The sequence below is a fragment of the Phymastichus coffea genome, unplaced genomic scaffold (assembly GCF_024137745.1).
Source record: "Phymastichus coffea isolate CEN01 unplaced genomic scaffold, Cenicafe_Pcof_1.1 PCOF00003, whole genome shotgun sequence".
Lineage (NCBI taxonomy): Eukaryota > Metazoa > Arthropoda > Insecta > Hymenoptera > Eulophidae > Phymastichus > Phymastichus coffea.
In genome coordinates, this window is record NW_026706814.1 from 5,918,050 (window position 1) to 5,943,427 (window position 25,378).

The following is a 25,378-nucleotide window of genomic DNA, read 5'->3' on the forward strand; positions in this document are numbered from 1 at the left end:
GGTTCCCGTAGGGAATCAAGCGAATGCTGCTTACCAAATCCTCTTTCATCTTCGAAACCTTTGTTGTCTTTCACGTGCTCCCTATATGTGTGTGTGTGTGTGTGTGTGTGTGTGTGTGTGTGTGTGTGTGTGTGTGTGTGTGTGTGTGTGTGTGTGTGTGTGTGTGTGTGTGTGTGTGTGTGTGTGTGTGTGTGTGTGCGTCTGTGTGCGTGTGAAAACAATATATATAAATATATGTATTCAAATACACCCACACACACACACACACACACACACACGATAACGCGTGTTTTAAAACACGTGCACATATACCGATGAACTCGTGGCGGGGGGGGGGGAGACGCCGTAGTCTAGTCGCTTTTTGGTTGTGTACCTAAAAGCAGCCGTAGCTCACCTGCTAGAGGCTACGGTCTATCGATCCATAGGACGCGAGATCGATTCCCCGTCGTGTCTGCTCATTTTTTTTACTGAGCTAAATGCATTACTCTGTATACACATAAATAAATTGCATCAAGTTAATTAAATTCAATTAAACATAAATTTATTTTAATATTTAAAACGTATTTCACATTGGGCGGGCGGGGGGAGGGCCCCGGACTCTTGCGCATGATCTAACAGTGCTGATCTGATAGTTCATATGCGCAGATCACTGAAGGAGGTGGGGACGGCGGCAGGGGCTTTCGCGCCTGATCTAAGAGTGCTGATCTCATAGATTATGCACTTCAGATCACTGATCTGAGGCCCTCCCTGATCTGAAGCCTCCCTGATCTGTGGCCTCTCTAGTTTATCTACTATTATGTCCGTTATTTTGAATTCATCATTTTTTGTTTTGAAAATTTAACTTCAGATTCGTAATCAGCGTGCCCAAAAATCTTTGTATAGATTTAGGATAAATGTTAGATTTAGGATAAATCCAATAGAAAAATATGCCCCGAAAGGGTTAATTGTGTAATAAAAATCTTATAATTTACAAACAAATACCAAAAAGAAAGTCCCAAATTATTGTGGCAAATGCACAGACATACAAACGATTACTCAAGATTCTAAACTAATATTTATAACGCTATGGTAACAATGATCTTGTAAGTTATTATTCGAGTCAAAGTCTGCATTAGAAAATCAATAGTGTAATATGTATTATTGAAATGAGATATGTTTCTATTCATTATTTTTTCGTTTCACATGAGAGTAGAGAAATCGATGCCAGACAAAATACGAGATTTAAAATTTTTTGATCTGCCATTTTGTGATTGAAAAATAAAAATTATGATTACATATTTTTGCTCAGCAATCTCAAAAACTTTCGAGTAAGAAATTTCAAGTAAAATTATTGTATGATGCCAAATGTCGTCATCTCGGCTGTCGAAAAGTTAATCGCCCAACCAACCGACTTAACCCTTAATAACCTAGAGTTTCAATTTTGATACCAATCTTTTAAACCGAATGTTCACATTACTATTAGTTTTTTTTATAGGTTGGCTGTACGTATTTTACTATTGTATAATATTCTTTCCAACGAAATTAAAAAAATATCAAATATCATCATCATCATTATTTTATCTATGACATATTACTTGCGCGGCAAAGTGAACAAGTAAAATCACTTTCGTAAATCAGGCTACTAAGGTTAAAACATAGATTTTGAAGATAAATCGTGATTGCGTCGTGGTGCATCTATCGAAAATGGCATGGGTATATATCCCTTTTTTCTTTGTTTCATTACGCATTAAATAAGTGAATAAAGTTAAAGTTCAGTGACCGTAGGCATTAGATAAGTGAATAAAGTTGAAGGTGAGTGATCGTAGGTATTAGATAAGTGAATAAAGTTAAAGTTCAGTCACCGTTAAATTCGTTTAATGAATCATTAATATGACCCCACACCTTCTCTGTAACTATCGCGATCGGATTGTGTAGGACAAATCAATGCGTAGACACGTCGACGCTATCTTGGTAAGATTATCTTAAGTATTATCGTAAGTAATCTTTCGTTACTCTGAAATTAAATCTATTGCTGACTAGGGCTATCAAAGCAACCCCGATTTCAACTACCTTCTCTTAAGAAACAGCACATCTCACCGGATACGAAACATTCGTCTGTAATCTGAAATTTGGTTAGGACTTTCGCATTTTTTCCAGCTCAAAGCAGCCGAGAGAGTCGCTATCGTCGGACATACTGTAACCGATCCCCAACCTGCCTGCTCTTGGTGTTAATCGCCTTCCATCGGTAAGACCATAGTTGGCACCCAACAACAAATAAGCCGAGAGTCCAGCTAATGACGTTGTTGATGACTGAAGGGTGCAGAGAAATATGTCTATTTGAATTTTTCACGAATTCCCCAACGTTACAATTTATAGATATAACAAGTTTTCAGCATTTTTTCTGAATTTTCCGCCATTTTCCTAATTTAAGTGAATTTTTGAGATTGTAGCGGCTAATCGATTATACCTTCGATCACACCAAAACAAAATGCATAAAAATTCATAAGTCTGGATTCGTGTACAGGACACTATTTTTTGTATGTACCGGTGTTATTCTTAATCATCATTTCAGACAAATTTTTTTTCATTTAGGAAAATCGTGTCCTAGAATCTGGTAGTCTAAAAGCAACTGTCTTTGATCATATTTTTGTTAAATCATGTAAGGTGTAGATTAATAAATAAATTATTACAAGGTAACTTGCATTCTGTGAGTTGTCTGTGACTGACAAGGGAACCACCCCAACTCGACCTCACCGATTTGAATGATTTTGGGATATGTTGTAGTACTTGAAAAAAAATTAGATGAGTGTTATTTTTTTATCGGCCCATAAGGGCTTTTAAGGGATGAAATCCATCCTGAAAATCAACCCCGAAATCAGTTTTTTTAATATTTCTCAGCATCAAATGAATATTTTACAGTAAACTCAACGTTAAAAAATTTCTTATAAAAAGGAGCTTTTAAGGACATAACTTTTATACCGATGGGTTGCAACCTCCTTTTTAATAGGGGTAAATACACTATTTTTTGTACTGTTTTACGACAAGTAATATAGTAAATCAGCTCGAGTGATTTAAAAATCGCACTGATAATGAGAAAATACCAAAATTAAATTGACGTGTTTCCGGATTTAAAAAATAATATATTTAAGGGGTGTTTCACCCTCTAGAAACTACCCTCGTCAAACTATCAGCAGGTTAATCCACCTAACCCTGGGATAAATAAGTTTAGTCATTTGTTATTTCTTGAAATAATTTAATCCTATGCATGAGCGAGCTACCTCAACTAACCAATCTGCCTCTAACCAACCAAACCCCCATAAACCACCCTTACCGAACCACATGCAGGCTAACCCACCTAATCCTGGGAAAAGCAACTTTAGTCGTTTTTTTAGAAATAATTGAATTTTACACCATAAGCGAGTTATCCCAGCTGAATCACCTACCTCTTATCCACCTACCCCTAACCTATCTAACCCCCACCCTTATAAACCACCCTTACTGAAACACAAGCAAGCTAAACCTCCTAACCCTGGGAAACACAAGATAAGTCGTTTATTTCCTGAAATAATTTAATCCTACGCCTGAGCGAGGTACCTCAACTAACCAACCAGCCTCAAACCCATCAAACTCCCATAAACCAGCCTTACCCAACCAAATGTAGGCTAATAGACCTAACTTTGGGAGAATTGAGTTTATCAGTTGCTTTTTCTTAAAATAATTGATTTCTACACCGTACGTGGGGTATCCCATTTTGTTTTTGATAAAATATATCTGTAGCTCGAACATAATTTATGAGAAATAAAAATATGTTTAATACATTTTATTTTAATAGTACCAAAATGGCGAGAAATATCTCTTAAAAATAAACACGAGAATAACACGCGGTCTAATTATCATTTATAGATCATTTTTTGTTTATTTATACATATATATTTATATTCGTATGTAGATACATAAATACGAGGGTCGTTTGAAAAGTCCGTGCAAAAATAAAAACTGCTTGATTTTTTTTAATAAATCTTTTTTATTTTTCAACATAGTCTCCTTTTAGGCTTATACACTTCATCCAACGCTGCTCTAGTTTGTTAATCCCTTCCAAATAATGGGATTTGTTCATCCTCGTTCGAATAAAATCTTTTCCCCGCCAGCCATTTTTTCATATTAGGGAACAAATAGTAGTCCGACGGAGCCAAGTCTGGAGAATAGGGGGGATGTGAAACGAGTTGGAACCCTATCTCCATCAGTTTTGCGGCTATAACTGCTGAGGCGTGAGCTGGCGCATTGTCGTGGTGGAAGAGGACTTTTTTGTGGGCCAATCGTGGACGTTTCTCTAGCAACTCGGTTTTCAAACGATCCAATAATGATGAATAATATTTGCCTGTAATGGTTTTACCCTTTTCCAGATAGTCGATGAAGATTATTCCTTGCAAATCCCAGAAGACAGTCGCCATAACCTTCCCGGCCGAAGGAATTGTCTTCGCCTTTTTCGGAGCAGATTCCCCCTTGGTAACCCATTGTTTAGACTATTCTTTGGTCTCAGGAGTGTAGCGATGTATCCATGTTTCATCTACAGTGATGAAACGACGCTTAAAGTCTTGCGGATTTTGCTGGAACAGCTGCAAACCATTCTCGCAACACTTCACACGATCTCGTTTTTGGTCAATCGTGAATAATCGCGGCACCCATCTGGCGTATAGCTTTTTCGTGTCCAAATGTTGGTGCAAAATATTATGTACCCGTTCGCTCGAGATGCCTACAGTACTAGCAATCTCACGCCCTTCACTCTTCTGTCAGCCATTACCATATCATGGATTTTATCAATGATTTCTGAAGTGGTAACCTCAACAGGGCGTCCAGACCGTTCAGCATGTTTTGTGTTCATATGGCCACTCCGAAAATTTTGAAACCACTTATAAACCATTCTCATCGAAGGTGCACAATCACCATAATGTTTATCAAGCTTCTGTTTAATCTCCTGAGGCGTTTTGCCTTTGAAAAAGTAATGCTTAATCAATACACGAAATTCTTTTTCGTCCATTTTTTTACAACCACTCGATTTCTGTGATTGAAACGAATGTAAAACGTAAAATAATTGGACGATCTGGCTGAAACTTGGTGTGTGCTCTTCCAAGATATGCCACTAACTGAAAATAACCTTGATACGCATTAGTAGCGCCATCTCTCTGACTTTGCACGGACTTTTCAAACGACCCTCGTATATTTACGTAAAAGCCATCGTACACGATACTATATATATTTTTATTTTGCATAATAATTTTCATCTTTTTCTTTTTTTATTTATTGGTAATTTAAAATGTATCATTCAACGAATTCCTTACAGAAATGATAATCATCGAAAAAGTGTTCGAAACATAATGATCTTTCACACCAACCACACCGTATTATAGCAACATTTTTACATGCTTCTACTTCGCAATGTATATTGCAAGAATTTCCAAAACTAAAATCAACAGGGTTATCTGTTTTAGCTGGTTTTTCAGCAATGTAGCCGCTTTTATACCAGGCATATTTAAAAATATTTGTTTATCTTGGTGAAGAAAGCTAGTTATGGACAAGAGACAGCATTTTTATGATGTTATTTCTTAAATGTAGATTCATTTCATAGTCCATCAAAATTACTTGTTCTGATAAACGTCGAACGAAGTTTTTCCAGATACGAAATCCATAAACATTGAGTTATTGGATTTTTCCTGTCGTTCCTGTGGGAATTTTTTTTATATAAACAATTTTGTTTGTCGGCATCATTTCCCTTACAGCTTTATGGCAATGTCCACTCCAAGAGTCGAGTAAAAGTACAGATTAAGGTCCAACATTTGGGTAAAAAATTTCTTTCAACCAAATTTTAAAATGATCTAAAATAAAAAAAATGTCAAAATTTTTTTATGTCATTGCATTAGAATAAACAAAAATATACTAACTTCTCGTTAATTTTCCAGATTTAGATGCTTCCACATGCACATTTTCTGGTTTAAATAATGAAGATTCCACTATGGGACCGAATTGACCACTTTTTTCTTTTAATACCATGAAAAGTGGTGATAAAAGTTTCCCGGTTGCTGATATAGTTGGCTGAATTGTATAACTGTGCGTTGTTGATGAAACCGACTGTACCAGACATTGCACCTGCTTTTCTACTTCAACTGCTAATGTTCTTCCAGAGTGCATTTCTAATTGGAAACCACTCTTATCTGAATTATAAAAGTTGCAACGATTACCGAAAATCGTAGGCTCGCGCGAGGTTAGCGAGCGGCTAAGCGAGAGGAGCCGCGTTCGGTCCGTGAGAGAGAGAGAGAGCGTAAGGGGCAATGACCGGGAGGGGAGGCTCCGACCGGCAGTATGACTGTGCCACTCAGTCAGTTTGTGCCGATCTAACCTCCATTTTCCCGAGCCGTTCAAGTTTTGTGTTTTTCTGGTGACATTGCGAAGGTGAGTGCGTGGGTGCGTTAGCAGCAGCAATAGCGGCAGCAGCAGCGATAGCAGCAGTAATATCGGCGGCAGCCTTAGCAGCAACAGCAGCATTAGCGACAGCAGCAACAACAACAGCAGCAATAGTAATTGAGGCGGTGCAGCAACAGCGGAGCAGCTTATTAGCAGCGTGTTGATCGGATACGGTTGGCCACCGTATCCTCATCGTTCTTGCGGTAGGTGCACCTTTTCCCCCTTTTTGTTATTGTAATTTGCGTGCGATCCCGCGCAGCGTGCGCGAGGAAGATTAGTTGTTGCGTGCGGGCGGTTAGTTCGCGGCATTCGTGGTTTTCTCTCTCTCTCATTTTCGGCGTGTGTCGTCATTCACGCGTGCGTGCGTAAGTCTCTCGGCCAATTCCCCGTGTAAATTAGTTACCTCAATAAAGTGCATCTTTATCGTTATTTTCGAGTTAGATAGTCGTTATTTAGTCTTTCCTTTGTCCGGAGGTCGCGCCAGTGTTTATTTTCAGTGGATTCGAATTCGCCGGTTGCGTAGCACGAATCGTGCGATTATCGATAGACGCGAGTCGACGGCTTAGGTTCCAGCGGCGGCCGCACGAGCGCTACTAGCAAGGGGCGACAGCGCCGCCAAGCGGTGAGTTGGGGGAACCCAACTCGGGACAGCGAAGAGACTCTGCGCAGGCGCACTCCGAGGCAAGGTAGGCTACTGTGCTTTGAGCACATAGATAGCAAGGCGTCGTTTAGTCGCAATTAAAGGTACGTTTGCATGATTATAGACTAAACGGCAGCCTGTTATATGGCGCCCAACTAAATTAGGACTCACACACGAGGGAAATTGCCCGAAAAGAGAGAGCAACGCGCGCGAGAGAGAGACGTTTGCGCGCGTGCGTAATAAGGTGCGAGCGGGTAAAGTAACGCGTAGCTCGTTCGGTACGTGCTCTGCGGTAGGGGAAAGACGCCTCTCCGACCCAATAACAACTGCTTTTGTGAGCCGAGAGCACACTAACCCCAGGGGTCGAAGAGACGTCCGTAGTCGCTCTAACGCGAATATAAAAGGTGACTAATTGTATTTTGGTTAACTTTTCGCTTTTTAAGTGTTTTATTACACATTAAAGTAATTAAGTGGGGGTTAGTCACCGAGCGACAGTACCAGCAGAGCGCGCAATTGGGGTGTGTGTAGGGTTAGATTAACTAACCCGGTGGAGCTAACAAACAGTTAGCCTCCACCTAGAGGCAGGTAGTTGCGAAACGGAAGTCCGTACTTCCTTAGAATACGCGATACCCGCACACACCCACAAGCCACGCGTATTGTTGCCTTGTGAATAAAGGCGTAATTGGGTGGTTGGCGATAAAAATCGCAACACCCCGCTCGCGCCTTGGGCGATAGGAGGCGGTAGTGGGCGATTAGGGGAATTAACCTCAACCGTCACCTGCGCCCCAGCATAAGCGACATGGAGGATACCGCCGACGCGATAACCCGGTGGGCTTCGGAACTGCCTTCGACACAGCTGGACAGGTACCTGACGCAACTGGAGTTGCGAACAGATGGTCCTAAGCTGATGCAGGCAGTTCGATTAGCATATTGGTTGCTAGGCGAGTATATCGACCTAGACTTCCAAGGAGCGGCGTTGGATAGGGAGGCCACACAACGCAGGCGACGGAGTCAAGAGAGGTGGCTGGAGTCCAGGCGACAAGAGTTAGAAGCAGCTGATGCGGAGGATCTTGTCGCCCACCCACTCATGCTGTTATATAGGGATGAGGTGGTGGAGGCCAACCTGACGCGGACTCTCGCAGTCTATGACAACTTTGAAGAGGAGAGTCAGAGCGAGACGGGGGAGCGAGAGCCCGCAGAGGAAGAGGGGACCGGCGAGGTCAAGGGGCCCACGGAGGGGGTCAGTAGTGAGCACAAGGGCTCCACCGAATCGCCGGATAGGCGAAGAGCCCGTCGCTTCGAGAACGCGGAGCTACAACCTCCAGAGGAAGAGGAAGAGCGGTGCGTGACCGAGCGACTAAAAGAAGAGATCGAGTGCAACCGGGTCGGGATAAACCGCATATTGGAGATGCTGGAAAAACACGACCAGGTATGCGCGCGTTGGAGCGACCAGGTGACCGCTCTGCAGGTGGAGTTCCAGCAGTTTAGAAACAGAGACCCCACCAATCGACGAACGGTCATACCAGAGCGGCCCCGGAGGACCGTGGACTTCCAATCCACGTATACGTGCCACTACGACCCAAGGGTACCAGGTAGTACCCCGGAACCCCAGCGACCGACCCCTGGCGAACCTCGAGAGGCTCCCCAAAGGCAGGCGCCTTCAAGGACGGAACAGCCACCGAGAAGAGGACCAAGAGACGCCGACATGGATGAAGGGCAGGCGATCCCTGAAGGATCCGCCTGGTATGACGCCAATGCGGCGTCGGGGTACTACGCGACTCGGGATGCGGGTAGGATTGTGAGAGGATGGAAGCTGTGATACTCTGGCACGGCTTCAGAGTGCGTAGACACCTTCTTGTCGAGATTAGAAGATCTACGCGCGGGTTCTGGGCTAACAGACGGCGAAATCTTGTGCTCGGTATCAGAGCTCCTCGAAGGCGTTGCGAGGACCTGGTACGAGCTTAACAAGCTTAAGTGGAGGAATTACGCCGACTTCGTGGCAGGCGCTCGACGTTGGTTTGGGTCGAGTGAGCTTCAGCAACAAAGATTGCTACAAGATGCCCAAGCCCGGTACCAGGAGAAAGGAGAGCTGGTACGAGAATATGCCTGCCACCTCCTCTTCATGTTAGCCCAGCTACGTCCGCCGTTACCAGAGCAGAGGCAGTTAGATTTTCTGTATGCAAATCTCCTACCCGCCATCCGGATGCAGCTGCGGAGGAATGCGTTCTCCAACGTGGACGAATTCCACGCCCGGGCGACCGAAATCGAGACCGCCTTGCAGGACGACGAGCGCCCGAGGACCAGGTTGGAGCCAACGTCCACGTTGTATCCCGAGCACATGGGGGTGTCAGCTAAGGCACCACCGCCCCGGGCAGGACCCCGTACGGCGGCCATGTCCAACAAGCCTCGGGGTAAGGATCAGCGGCAACCCGAGTCGCCGGTTAACACCCCGGCCAAGAGACCCGAGGACCGGCCCACAATCGCTGCAACGCAGGCGACAGACCCCATTGAGGATCTGTCGTCGCAGATCGCGACCCTGCGGCGCGATATGGACCGGTACTTTAAGGAGAGGAAGGCTAGCTTTCCCAGGCGGCCGAGGGGTCGGCCGCAAGAAAAGGGGAGGAATAAAACCCCCCCAGGGTCTCCTGGCCAGCGACGAGAGGGTCAGCGGAGGAAAATAGATTACTCCCAACCGATCAAGTGCTCGTCTTGTGGCAAACTAGGCTTTACCAGAAGGTACTGCCCGGATTGCAACAAGGGAAACGGGCAGGGAAGCGGAGGACGGAGGTCCCCTCCGCGTCCCCAGTAAAGGTGACCTCTCGTCACGGGTCGTTTGAACGTGGCAGGGGCCCGTCAACGACCTCAGGGTTCAGGGAGGTCTCGACAGGGTTATCGGACCCCACGAGACCTGGCAGTGCGGTGGCGTTGGAAGCGACAGCGACCGAACAGATGCCTGATCTGGGTAACCGGGCATTTTGTATCCTCGAAGGGTACGGAGGCCGGATTCAGGTGGTGGAGCAGGGGTTTGAAGGGGTCGGAGAGGAGACCATCAGACCCAAAAGCTCCAGGAGACCACCTGACGCTCCGGAGGATACGCCGGCGACCCAGACACCTGCGGGCGAGAGCACGTCGATGCGAGTAGCGGCTGCCCAGGGCAAGAAGAGCCGCGAAAGCCTCCCGTCCACAGAGGGGAGAGGGACGGCGAAAGCTCCCCGCAGGTACAGACCCGAGGATGAGACCAGATGGTGGCTTCAGGTGGGGATAGGTGCCTACAAGTTAAGGGCACTCTACGACACCGGGGCCTCATCGACGGTAATGGGTCAACTCGGGCTTAGGTTGGCATCAGATATGGGATTGGGCCTGGACGTCACGCGAGCGGGAGAAGCGAAGCTCGCTGACGGTCGCCCATGCCCCATCTTGGGTCATGTGATTTTCCCTTTCACGGTAGAGGGAATCACAAAAGACGTAAGGGTCGCTATAACGCCACTGCTGTCTGATGACTGCTACGTCGGCGCGAATTTCGTGAGGGAATTCAGCGCCAACCTGAACCCTGACACGGACCAGCTGTACTTGGCGAAAGCTAAAGTGGCGGTACCGTTGGAAGTGGCAAGCGTCACTGGTACGTCGTGCCTCGCACCCATAGGCCTGGTAGAAGCCACGGAAGCACAGCGTCAAGAAGTGGCTAGCCTCGTCGATGGATTAATTCCAGACGGAGGCGAGTGTTTAGGCTGTGCTGTGGGGGTCGAGCATGAGATAGACATCGGAGACGCTCGACCCTGTAAACAGAAATACTACCCGGTCTCCGATAGGGTGCGAGACGAAATGCACGCGCTGGTCAAGGCCATGCTGGACAACGACGTCATTGAACCAGCAACCAGCGGGTGGTCAAGTCCAGTGGTGATGGTTAAGAAGGCAGACGGCAAATACCGGTTCTGCGTGAATTACCAGAAGGTAAACGCAGTAACCAAGCCGGACGCCTACCCTTCATGAGCGACATCCTGCGAAGGATCAGGGATGCGAAGTTCATCTCGACACTGGACTTGAGTAGCGCGTACCATCAGATACCTCTTAAAAAGGAGTCGCGCCCCATTACGGCGTTCACAGTCCCTGGCCTGGGGCATTTTCAGTTCAAGAGAATGCCCTTCGGATTGTCCTACGCCGGCGCGACCTCCCAGAGGTTGATGGACAGAGTGATTGGCCCGGATTTAGATCCTTTCGCTTTTGCGTACCTCGACGACGTGATTATTATCTCGCCGTCTTTTGAGGAGCATAAGCGACACCTGGGATTGGTTTTACAACGAATCCTGGGCGCGGGCCTCACTGTGAATAAGACCAAAAGCCACTTCTGTAAGTCGGAAGTCAAGTACCTGGGGGTCCTAGTGAACCGTGAAGGGGTAAGGCCAGATCCAGAGAAGATCAAGCCCATCATGGATTACCCAGTACCACGGACGATCAGACAGGTGAAGCGATTCATGGGGATGATGTCGTCGTATCGTCGCTTCATACCCGACTTCGCAACCATCGCTGAGCCGATAAACCGCCTGACGAAGAAGAGCATCCCGTTTGCGTGGCAGCAGGAACAGGAGCAGGCTTTCGAACGGTTACGAGACGCAATGGTCTCGGCACCGATCTTGCAGTCGCCAGATCCCAACGCGCAGTTCGTGTTACAAACGGACGCGAGCGATAGCGGGATAGGCGCGGTATTGACGCAAGAAGTCGATGGACAGGAGCGCGTAATTGAGTAGGCCAGTCGCTCCTTAAACAGTGCGGAAAGAAACTATACAGTCTCCGAACGAGAGTGCCTGGCAGTAGTATGGGCTATCGGGAAGTTCCGGCCTTATGTTGAGGGGCACCACTTCAAAGTCATCACCGATCATAGTTGCCTTAAGTGGCTCCACAGTATGAGGAATCCTACAGGAAGGCTAGCGCGTTGGGCGTTAGCACTACAAGGCCATGTGTTCGATATAGAGTATCGAAAAGGAGACCTCAACGTGGTGCCAGACGCTTTATCTAGGGCCTATGAGGAGGGGGTGGTAGAAGTGGGTGCCATGACTCATCAGCCGGAAACTGCCGATGCCTGGTACCTTCAGAAGTATAAAGAAGTATGCCAGGATCCACATTCTCAACCTACCTGGAAGGTAGTCGGAGGGAGATTGTATCACTACAATCCGGCTGAGGAGAGCGAAGGGTCCATCGACAACGAGGAAGCCTGGAAGCTAGTGGTTCCTGCCGAGAAGAGGCATCAAGTACTCGAGGAGGTGCACGATGCGCCAGCAGCGGGACACCAGGGGAGAGAACGAACTTTCTCCCGGGCTAGGCACCTGTATTTCTGGCCAAAGATGTACGATCAGGTCAGAGAGTACGTGAGGAGTTGCCCGGTATGTCAGCAATGCAAGGCGGAGCAAAGGCCGCCTTGCGGGCTGATGGGTCGTCGAGAGGTCTCGCGACCCTGGCAGGTGGTGGCCAGTGACATTACTGGCCCCTTCCCGAAGAGCTCGAGAGGGTTCGAGTACATTTTGGTCTTTTTAGACCTGTTCACTCGGTGGGTGGAGTGCGTACCCGTACGTAAGGCCAACGGAAGGACCATCGTACGGGAATTGCACGAGAGGGTGGTAACCAGGTTTGGGGCGCCAGAGATTTTTCTTTCGGACAACGGGACCGAATTTAAAAACCAAGAGGTCGATGCCTACCTGTCGAGGAACGGCATCCGGCGCGCCCTTACCCCAGTTTACCACCCGCAGGCAAACCCCACAGAGCGAGTGAACAAAACCCTCAAGGCCATGCTCATATCGTACGTGGAGCGGGACCATAAGAGCTGGGACGAGCACCTGCCAGAGTTCAACTTCGCGTTGAACTCGGCAACTCACAGCGCGACAGGTTACAGCCCGGCCATGCTGGTCTTCGGGAGACAGCCCACTCCCCCCTCGACCTTTAGGAGGGCCCAGGATCAGTTGGCCCGGGAAGCTTCCGAGGGCCAAGAACTGACCGAATGGGGCGACCACATGCGCCAGTTACCCAATTTGTGGGAACGTGCTGGCTCTAAGTCCAGGGAGGAGGTGGCCCGTCAGGCGGTCTACTACAACCGGAGGAGACGTCAGGCCGACTTTAGGGTTGGGGACTGGGTGTGGAAGCGGAACCGCATCTTGTCTTCCGCAGCTCAGGGCGTTTCGGCGAAGTTGGCGCCGAAGTATGCTGGTCCCTACGTAATTCAGGAGGTATGTGGGACGAATACCTATCGCCTAGGTAACCAGCAGGAAGAGTTGCCCGAGCTGATCCACGCCAAGGACCTCAAGCCCTATTTCGGTCCATTCTCAGATGAGGACAACGAGGAACCAGGAGGCGGGGACTCAGCACCGTTGGAGGAAGAGGAGGGCGTAGGCGACCCGCCAGCGAAGATCGAGGAATCCAGCGAGGATCCGATATGCGAGCGCGTCGCGAATGCAGCCCCCGCGAACGAGCGTGAGAAACCCGCGGCGGCTCCAGAGGTACCGGTCGAGGCGCCGGCTAAGCGAGGCCGAGGTAGGCCGCGCAAGAACCCCGCGTGCGAACCTCGGGAACCAGGTGGAGACGACCTGGATGGCAATGCGGTAAGGGGAAGGAGCAGACCACGTAGAACCGCTGAGCACGTGCGGAAGGTGGTACTGCCAGCTACCCCCGCAAATGGGCCATGTTCGCGAGGAAAGCGCCGGGGACCGGGACGTCCTCGTAAACAATAGCGTCGAGCGTCACACGGCGACGGGTAGGTTAAGGGCTGAGCCTGAGAAATCCCTTGACCCCACTTCTTCTCTTTTACAGATGGAGAGGAAGCTGGTCATCAGTGAAGAGGCCCTCGAGACGGCCACCCAACTGCTGCTCGACCTGGGATTGGGTCCGGGCGCCGATCGGCTGATCGGCGACCTCCGTAGGTTCGTTCGGGCCCAGGTCGAGGTGACCGCTCGCGAGGGCCGCTCGCGCCAGCGGGTCGACGACTTCCTTCGGGAAGCCATGAGGCCCCCGGTCAGAAGGCCCGAGACCAGGGAAGCGTCCACCCAGACCGACGGTCCATCCGAAGAGGGCCGTCGGTCTCAGTCCACGCAGGACCAGGGTGTGCAGACCCAAGGGTCGAGCGTGGCAACGACGGAGAGCTCGACCCAGTGCCCCGGGCCAAGGGAGGCCTGCGGCCAGCAGCAGTGGGTCTGCAACCACCCACGGGTCCCCCAGCAAGATGGGCTTGTAAACTCCTGGAGGCACGTGAGGTTGGGCCTCCAGGAGTTAGAAAATGCCTGGGAGTTTGTCGGGGAACTCCAGCGCCAGGTACATGCACACCTGGGGGAGTTCCTCGACTTCCGCGGCGCCCAAGAAATGCTGGGGGAGTGGGCTCCGGTAGTCCGGCGGCAGAGGGCCTATGGTGAGGCCCTCCTGCGCGTTGACCGGGGGCAGGAGTCCCCAGAGGCCGCGGGCCCGCCGGCGGTGTTACCACCGGCGGCCCCGACGAGCAGGGACGCGGCCAGGACTCCGGCCAAGCCCCCGACCAAGACTCAGCCCAAGAGAGTCTCGGGGGCCCCCGATGCCGGACAGGAGTTCACGGTCCGCGTGGACGGGTCGGTTTCCGACCCTACCGTGGTGGTGCGTACCATGGGGGGACGCACATCCGCCACGGTGGGCGGCGTCACATTCATCGCTGCCCCGGCAGCAGCAGCCGCGCCGCCCCAACAACCAGCAGGAAGCCAGGGCCATGGGGCGGAGCCCGGCCTCATCAGGAGACCGGGCAAGGGCTGCTACATCTGCGGCCATCCCGGCATCACAACGACCTCCAAGTGCCCCAACAAGTCGGAGCACTGGCGCTACCCCAGACACAAGGCGCCAGGGGGCTCCGGCAGGTGACGTGGGGGAGTGGTGGCCCGAGATGGGCAAATAAAGCCGTGTTTCAAAGAGGATGGATTGTGCTGATTTCTCTCCTTTCCCAATCCTGTCCTTGGGGTCGCGAGTCAATGGGGTAGTTCGATCCGGTAGTTCGAAGCTAGGAGGGGGCTGCAACGATTACCAAAAATCGTAGACTCGCGCGAGGTTAGCGAGCGGCTAAGCGAGAGGAGCCGCGTTCGGTCCGTGAGAGAGAGAGAGAGCGTAAGGGGCAATGACCGGGAGGGGAGGCTCCGACCGGCAGTATGACTGTGCCACTCAGTCAGTTCGTGCCGATCTAACCTCCATTTTCCCGAGCCGTTCAAGTTTTGTGTTTTTCTGGTGACATTGCGAACGTGAGTGCGTGGGTGCGTTAGCAGCAGCAATAGCGGCAGCAGCAGCGATAGCAGCAGCAATATCGGCGGCAGCCCTAGCAGCAACAGCAGCATTAGCGACAGCAGCAACAACAACAGCAGCAATAGTAATCGAGGCGGTGCAGCAAGCAGCGGAGCAGCTTATTAGCAGCGTGTTGATCGGATACGGTTGGCCACCGTATCCTCATCGTTCTTGCGGTAGGTGCACCTTTTCCCCCTTTTTGTTATTGTAATTTGCGTGCGATCCCGCGCAGCGTGCGCGAGGAAGATTAGTTGTTGCGTGCGGGCGGTTAGTTCGCGGCATTCGTGGTTTTCTCTCTCTCTCATTTTCGGCGTGTGTTGTCATTCACGCGTGCGTGCGTAAGTCTCTTGGCCAATTCCCCGTGTAAATTAGTTACCTCAATAAAGTGCATCTTTATCGTTATTTTCGAGTTAGATAGTCGTTATTTAGTCTTTCCTTTGTCCGGAGGTCGCGCCAGTGTTTATTTTCAGTGGATTCGAATTCGCCGGTTGCGTAGCACGAATCGTGCGATTATCGATAGACGCGAGTCGACGGCTTAGGTTCCAGCGGCGGCCGCACGAGCGCTACTAGTAAGGGGCGACAGCGCCGCCAAGCGGTGAGTTGGGGGAACCCAACTCGGGACAGCGAAGAGACTCTGCGCAGGCGCACTCCGAGGCAAGGTAGGCTACTGTGCTTTGAGCACATAGATAGCAAGGCGTCGTTTAGTCGCAATTAAAGGTACGTTTGCATGATTATAGACTAAACGGCAGCCTGTTACAAAGTTTGCAATGCCGATTTCTGGTATACATGATTTAACATCAGCTACAAAAGCATCAGCATTAGTTTGTAGTTCTTCTTTACTTTCTAATGTTTTTTTGGTGATAAATATATTTTTCTAAATACTATTCTATGAGCTTTTTTAAATTTTTGTAACCAATTTTGAGAAGCCTTAAATCTTATATCTTCATGGCCAACAATTTTTTGAGCTTGCAATGCCCATTTCCGTATATCTCGATCATGCACTATCGTACCAGCTGCAATAGCGGCTTTTAAATTATCAAACGTGTATTGGCAAATTTGCGCAATTTTTTCTCGATAAGTTCCATTTTTATTAATTGTTTTCGCCCAAAGTTTAAGTTGACTTATAGATGAAACTTTTTTGAATCTATGTTGTACAGTATCCAGTTTCAAGTTTTTTTTTTCCGCTTCTCCAAAATTTGTTTATAATCAAATGTGATTTCTTCATCATCATTTGTGCACTGATTTGTTGGTGCAAAATCAGGATCAGGAAATGATGTTGAACTTCATCTTTGATTATTTTAGCATCAGTATCTTTATAATCTTCATGAAAATCTAACGTCTCTTCAACAATTATATCAATATCATTAAACTCATACACGGCATCTATTAATATTTCTTTCAACTTTTCTAACAATGTAATTTCTTTGAAATTAATCTCGCTATCTGGTATTTTGAAAATATGCTAATAATAAATTGACTACGTTCAAAGGATTGATCTTCATATTTTAATCTAAAACAAAATCAAGCTATAAATATTCTTTTTTGCAGTTGAATAATTTTACAAAAGACAAAAGAAAACCTAGTCTATAGATAGAATTCGATCATACGTTTTTAACAGTTACATTTCACATGTTTACAAATCAAAATATTTGAATAAAATTATGTATGATAAGTGACATAAATACTTACGTAGTAGACAAAAACTTTTCTTCTTGTTATGTACTATATTTTCGTATTCGAGAAATTTTTATGGAAATATAGAATAAGTTTATTTATAAATCCAGCACTATAAAAAAACTTTAACTTTTCAAATACTTCACTTTTCTTCAACTACTATGAATAATGAAATATGTATCGGATTTCTTATTATCGTAAGGGGCGTAGATTTGATATAACTTATCTTCTTCGAGCCATTGATAAGAGAAAATTGTAAATAAGATAAAGTGTACAGCAAAGTAAAGTACCAACAAAAAGTAAACTAAACCAAAAGTGAAAATTTAAAAAAGTAAACAGTTTAGAAGTATAGGAATTGAGACTATAATAACTATTTAAAACTATTAATATGATCAATTATTTGTTATAATTTCGTTTCTCATTGACATATTGTAAATGATTAAAAAATAAATAATAACTATATTAAACTTCCACTTTTGAAATTAATAATTTTTAACTGTTATTACTTGTTATTTTTCTTTATTACGAATTATCTTTACGTTTAAAAAATAATAACTATTATTATTACTCTTTTATACACAGCTATATGTAATACAATGCAAATAATATAAAAAAAAACTGATACTATAACTGTTATTATTAATTTCGAAAAAACAAAATAGTTAATAATTATTTATAATTTATTTTAGTCTCAAATCTTATATATATAAGCCGTTATTAATTATTTTGATCTTTTTTCTATTTATAATGAAAAGAAAATAATTATTACATAAAATTTGTAATACTTGGGACATATTGTTAGTCAACATGAATGGTATTTATATAAGGTTAGCCCGCATGTGGTTCGGTAAGGGTGGTTTATAAGGGTTGGGGTTAGATAGGTTAGGGGTAGGTGGATAAGAGGTAGGTGATTTAGCTGAGATAACTCGCTTATGGTGTAAAATTCAATTATTTCTAAAAAAACGACTAAAGTTGCTTTTCCCAGGATTAGGTGGGTTAGCTTGCATGTGGTTCGGTAAGGGTGGTTTATGGGGGTTTGGTGGGCTAGAGGCAGGTTGGTTAGTTGAGGTAGCTCGCTCATGCATAGGATTAAATTATTTCAAGAAATAACAAATGACTAAACTTATTTATCCCAGGGTTAGGTGGATTAACCTGCTTATAGTTTGACGGGGATGGTTTCTAGGGGGTGAAACACCCCTTAAACATTTTTTTTTAAAATCCGAAAACACGTCAATTTAATTTTGGTATTTTCTCATTATCAGTGCGATTTTTAAATCACTCGAGCTGGTTTACTATATTACATGTCGTAAAACAGTACAAAAAATAGTGTATTTACCCCTATTAAAAAGGGGGTTGCAACCCATCGGTATAAGTGTTATGTCCTTAAAAGCTCCTTTTTATAAGAAATTTTTTAACGTTGAGTTTACTGTAAAATATTCATTTGATGCTGAGAAATATTAAAAAAACTGATTTTAGGGGTTGATTTTCAGGATGGATTTCACCCCTTAAAAGCCCTTATGGGCCGATAAAAAAATAACTCATCTAATTTTTTTTCAAGTTCTACAACATATCCCAAAATCATTCAAATCGGGTGAGGTCGGGTTGGGGTAGTTTCCTTGTGAGTGATACAGAATAGTCTGTTTTTTAACTTTAATTCGAAAGTGTCATTGCTGGGAATGATATAATTTATAAATATTGCGTAGTATCTAATCTGGAAAAACACAGATACATGCTTATGATTAAGATATAAATATGTCTTAATTAAGATATATTTTATATTTTAGGTCGATAAACTATGGAAACAACATTAGAATTACCTCTTGGAAGAGACATGAAACAAATCAAAGTTGATAACTGGGGAACATTTTTTTTACAAAAATTATTACAATTATACGTTAACGAAGAATTACTAGATTTACATATAAAATTTCATCAAAGCAAGCACATTGTCAAAGTAAGTAAAACATTTTTCCTTTTTATTTAAATTCGCAAATCTAGTTATCTATTAGTCTTTGCCAAAAATTTTTGTTTTACTTATTCTTGACGTACTTTGAGAATAAGATCATCCTGTAGCTAAAGGATTTTTTTATGTATATAATAAACTTTTTCTTGAAGTATGTGATTTAAAATATAGAACCAGCTATTATACATTAAAAAACTATTCAATTCTTGCGTAACTACGATTTTTAAAAAAGTGAAAAATCGAATTGCTTAATGAGAAAGATATAATTTGTTCGCTAGTTTCAATACAATTTTTTAACGAGTTTTCAAAAACTTTTGCAATGTTACAAAAGCAATACAAATATTACAAATAAAGTCATGTTAATATAATATTTTATAAATTTTTAATTATTTGTATGTTAATAACTTATTGTTATTGGACTAAAGTTAATGTCATCAGTTAAAAGGTATACAGCCGATTCATCTAATTGTAAACAATGATGGAAAAGTTAGTTTTCAGTTATGTGCTGTTGTACTCTGCAACGTGCTACTGCACTCTACAACATTATACACCTGTATTTAATAATGTTTCAGAATTTTCTACTGAAGATCTATGGGCGGCTGCCCTTGGATCTCTTTGTAGGTACACTGCCGTCGCGAATAGGATCTACCGAGAAGGTTGCTGAAGAATCGCTGGTTATGAGAGCAAAGAATGCTCAATAAGTCGCACTTATGCCGAAGTACCACTTTTCACAGCCACTAGTTTACATAAACATACTTTATTGAAATGACGTGCACCTTCACCAAAAACAGAGAAACGCTTCAAAAGTATGCTGTGATCTAAAACAAGGAATCCCTTAGTAGCGCACATAAACGTGTATGTCTCGTAATTCGATATCAGCTATACTGTTTCGGTGCCCTTCACCTCTTTATAGTCACGCCTTAGGTTGCCTTTCTCCCACTCATTCACTCTTTCTCTGTCTGCCTGTCTGTCTGTTGTCTATTTCTCGTTATTTCAATTTTAACTTATTACTTTTAAGTCTTATTTGGTCTTGTGTAACAGTTAAACTTTAAATTAAATATATGAAAATAATATAAACAATTTATATTATCACATCTTATTTTTTACATCTTTTAATGTGTGCAGTTTAATTTTTTATACATTATTATTACCCTTACCTTTTAGTTATATTTAATCAAGTAATTTTCAAACGATGCGATTATCTAGTTGCAAATAACGTAGAACTAATACAAATCTACGTTATATTTTGAACTTATTAGACAGGATGTTGTTCCACGGCGTAATAACCATCACACGTATAACTTTTGGCGTGTTTTTAAAATTTTACTTTTCCCTTTTTTCAATATTTATGTATATAACCAATTATCACTTTAATTGTGTAATAATCTTTTTAGTTTGTTAATCTCAAAATTTCGTGTTTTTTTTCTTCTGATCGCTATTAAGCTATATTTAATTAAGGTAGACCGACCGGTGATAAATCAATTGACGCATAAAACGAAAAGCTTTAACGCTAATTTTTCTATGTGACTGTGTGATTTTTGTTACAGAACTAGACTTTCGGAAAGTAAGAAGCCTATCATTCTTTCATTGATAGTAGTACGTAATATCTAAGAGCTGGCGTTGACCACTTTTAACCTTTTCGCTCCGAGACTGGTCCATATATGGACCAACAAGAAAAGTGAACGTAATAGATGTTTATAAGGTCAATTTAATGCATTAAATTTAGGAAAATATTGAAAAAATCCTGGTTACTTCTTTGACCTTCAGAATTAACTTTGAAGGTCAAACAATGAAAATGCGTATTTGCACTTGAAAATTGGTATACCTACGTTTTATGAGTCGCTGAATACGATAAAATTAGTAAAAAAATTCTAGTGATATCTTTGACCTTGAAGTTTGAAGGTTAAACAAAGTTTAAGGTCAAAAAGGTGACTAGAACTTTTTTTACTATTTTTATCGTATTTAGCGGTTTATAAAACATAGGCATACCAATTTTCAAGCTTAAACGCATTTTCATTATTCGACCTTCAAAGTTCAAGGTCAAATATGAATCTGACATTTTTTTCACTATTTTTATTGTAATCAGCACATTATAAAATATTTAAAAGCGCTCTTAAACTTTCACTTGTAATTTTTTACATTAGCCTTAACTTTCTCTCCGGGACTGGTCCGTATATGGACCAGCACTCCGTGTGGCGACTTGACATAAGAAGTTCATTCACGTAAGTCTTAAAATTGAGCTAAAATGCGAGGTAAATTCTAAAGGAAAAATCCCAAGCGAAAAGGTTAAACCAATCAAGCTTCTGAGGCCTCTTCAAATTATTTACGTGATAACTTAGCTATATTAATCGATGATTATGAACAAATAGCTTATGGCGTTTTTCTTCAATACAATGACACTGATTATGACACTGCACGGACTATTGTTGGATTGTTTGGAACTGGTGTTGGTTGTGGTATGCCTAGCATTCACTACACCTGTTCGTGAAATTCTTCGTTGGTGGGGTAAAAAATACTTCTCGTATTATTCAATCGAGCCCACAAATCCAAGGTGGCCAGCCTCGAACTAGTGCGCTTGTATTTCAAACTGGAAGCACCATGTTATGTCATAAAGTATTGAAACTCATTTACTTGATCAAGGATGAAACGGTAATGAATGTTTTCAAATTTGGGGGTAATATCCATATTTATATCCCTGCTCTTTGGCCTAAGACCGTACATGATCTATATATGATGGCATTGGAGTGTAGTAAGGAAATTAGTTACGCTAGATCCAGAGTGAGAAACTTATAAGGATTTATCTATAAACTTGATTATTCGTGTTGGTAACAGAGTAAAGTGCAATAACGCTCCTAGTTGTACCGACGGTGCTGACATATTTGACTTGATTGGAAATAAACAATGTCGAGAAACTGATCAATCTCAATGTCATATTACATTATTTTTCAGCGTTGTTCATATCAATATAAATAGGTTTGATTCGTTTGCATACTTTGCACTCCTGCTAGCTTGGTTGATTGAAGAATATTTCAATACTTCTTACTCAAACATTCTTGACCAAAACTTTTCCACATAATCACTTATGTATAACCGGTTTTAACTTTTTCCGTCTGGACTATGATGGAGAGGAAAGGTGTAGTTATCTATGTGCGTGATTTTTACACAGTTAAATTCTAAGTTACTTCCGATCCTGAATTTGATAATACCCTTTAATTTATTATTGCAGGAATTAAGCGTGAAAAATCAAATCTTGTTATATACCTCAGCTCATCTGCATCTTCTTTTTATTTTTTCAACGATATTTCTGCTTACGTGCTATTTCATCATAATGTCATTATCACCGGTGACTTTAACGTTAATCTCTCCTCCACCACCTTGTATGAAGCTTCTCACTTTGATTGATTGTAATGCTTGTAATGCTCTTTTCAATATTTCTCTTGAGCCTATTCACTATTGTCTCCGACAGAGATCCCTCGTCTCACACAACCCTTAACCTGTTGTAAACGATTCCGATTCTGTAGAAAATTTTTCTAACTCATATATTCCGTTTATTGCCGGAGACCACATTATTAGTATACGATTTGTTGTTGTTACGAGACAGATCACAGTCATCATGAGATTTCTTCCACTCTTTAACTAAATTCTATTGACATAGCGTTTTTTTTCTTTATATTTTTTGTACAGGTCTGATAATTCTCATTTAGATCTAGATATTTCCCCACCTTAGTTAGATAATATTGAAAGGGCGATTACGTCTGTAATAATGGTTAGATATTATGCCGTTGTGCTACTTATAATTAGAAAAGTAGTACTGTCAAACAGACACAAGCGATGGGTTACAGCTCAGATACGTACCCTTATGAGATCTTGTGAACAGAAATGCCGAGTTGACTAATAACGGTAATGACTAATATCTATGTATATTTGCTAATTACAAAAGTCTGTGTTTTGATGTAAGTAACAAATTCTCTACTTGATGATCTTGACACTGCAGATGATACAAGAACTAAATGGAGACAAATTTCATACCACTGGAGTCAACTAAACAAGTCTTGCTGCGACAGCAACCTACTATACAAGCATAATGCTTTTGTCTTATATCGATATCCACCTCTAACCTACTCTAACTTTAAATCCATTTTAACAACGCAAACCATACAAACTAACTCACCAAAATAAGTTTTCCCACATTAACGAATCTCCAATGCCTCTATTCGTTCAAGTACTTCTCCTTCTTTGTGTAAAAAACGAAAATTCGCCCACTGTTTAAAGATCGCAATCCTTCCTTACCATCTAATACTTCTACGTGGTCTGTTCAAAAAGTACCATGAATTTTGTATTTTTTCATAAAAAGTATTTATTTATTTATGAATATCTTGTTTCTTTCCTTCAAAATAATTCCCTTCGGATGTAATATACTTAAGCCAGCGCTTTTTTCAATCCTCGAAGCACTTAAAAAATCATTTTGTGTTCTTGTTTAGCTCTTCCTTTGACTCCATCTTTATCTCCTCAATCGTAGCGTAGCATCATACTTTCATGGGCCTCTTCCGTTTTAAGAACAGAAAAAAGTCTCAGCGGACCAGATCTGGAGAATATCGTGGCTGCTACATCATTACTACATTGTTTTTGGTCAAACGTTCGCGCATAGGCAACGATGTGTAAGCATGGGCATTATCATTGTGCAAAATCCAGTTTTTGTTCTTTCACAAATCCGGGCGTTTATGGTACATTGTTTAGCGCAAATCGCGCATAACTTTCAGGTAATATCTCTTATTGACCGTACTACCCTATGGCAAGAATTCATGTGCCACGCCCCTGCAATCGAAGAAACTGTAAGCAAAACCTTCACGTTCGACCGTACTTGGCGCTCTTTTTTCGGTCTTGGCTCATATGGCAGCTTCCATTGGGATGATTGAGCTTTGGTTTCTATCCATGATTCGTCACCAGTTATGACCTTCTGGAATACATTTAGGTCGGTACGGACCGTGTCCAACATCTCCTGAGTAGTGTTAACGTAATGCTGATTTTGGTTAAAATTGAACAATTTTGGCGAATTTCGCGGCGATCCGACTCATGTCCAAATCATTGATAAAAATCGAATGGCACGAGCCAATCGATATGTTTAGATCCTCAGCAACTTGTCTAATGGTGACTCGACGATTGGCCAATACTATTTTCTTCACTTTATGAATGTTTTCGTTTGTTGTTGACGTGCTCGGGCGTCCGGCACATTGTTCATCGTTCACATCTCGGCCTTTTGAGAACATTTTGTATCACCGATAAACGTTGCTTCGGTCCAAGGTAGCTGCACAATATGCTACAATCAACATTTGGAATACGTCCGCGCACTTTATTTTGTTTTTCACACAAAATTTGATACAGATTCTTTGATCCATTTTTTAGAATAGTCAAAAATCGAAAACGAGCAAAAACACATCCAAGCAAAACAGCTGTCAAAAGTTCACTAAACATTCAAAATGGTCGACCTTGTCAGCATAAGTAAGGGGCATGAGTACCAATATAACGCTACAAAAAAACCAAAAATCAAATATATGTAGCCCGCGAAAATTTAAAATTCGCGATACTTTTTGAACAGACCTCGTATAGCTAATCTCTGCGCTACCTCAGAAACATTGGAACGCCTGGTCCATGTCTATCTTACAACTTTTCTCAGTTCTAATAATATTTTGAATCTTCTTCAGACTTGTTTTCGTTGTAGCTACAGTACACAAACGACTTTATTAGCATTAGCCGACGATATAATACTACTGGCAATAGGAGACTAACATTCTTTATTGTGTTTGACTTTTCTTTGCTTCATAAACTTCTCTCATTTGTATACTTTACAATAGTATTTCTCTTACTTAGCGGCTGGCTACAGGCGGTCATTGAAGAAGGTGGTGTAAATTCTTAATGTCTCTATATGTCTTTTGATGTTCTTTAGGATACTATTATTAGGCCATTGTTGTTTGCTATGTAGAAAAATCATCTATCAAATATACTGCAATTTGGTAATTATCTCATTTATGCAGATGATATACAAATATATTTACATTGTGCTTACAATGATCTCCATAATGCCATTGGTAAAGCTCAACTTTAAGTAAATACAGTTGCTCAGTAGGTTTCCCAAAATGGATTATACTTGAATCATTAAAAACAAAGGTAATTATTATCGGCAGAGAACTGCACGTAGCGAGTTGACTTATTGTTACTTTCTCATATTATCTTAAATAAAAGTGGCATTTTTTATACAATAATAGTTCTGAATCTCGAAGTCACTATTACAAATACTCTTGATTGAAAATTTCATGTTTACACTTCATTTTTGCATCGATATACTTTTCAAAATTTTATAAAAACTCACTATGCTTTACTGTGAGAAAACA

At 43.2% G+C, this 25,378-nt stretch overlaps 1 protein-coding gene across 4 annotated transcripts in view; it reads left to right on the plus strand.

The window, feature by feature from the left end:
- Window positions 1-25,378, plus strand: part of LOC131664196 (centrosome-associated zinc finger protein CP190) — a 256,006-nt gene that overhangs the window by 81,107 nt on the left and 149,521 nt on the right. For 2 of the 4 annotated variants that reach the window (XM_058935103.1, XM_058935112.1), the window contains exon 3: window positions 18,811-18,980. The exons of 1 other annotated variant lie outside the window; for it this stretch is intronic. In XM_058935103.1, the coding sequence (XP_058791086.1) occupies window positions 18,822-18,980 (159 nt within the window). In that variant the 5' untranslated portion in view covers window positions 18,811-18,821. Of the gene's footprint in view, window positions 1-15,473; window positions 15,529-18,810; window positions 18,981-25,378 lie in introns of those variants that run through there. One more of the 4 variants, XM_058935121.1, reaches the window with a different exon arrangement.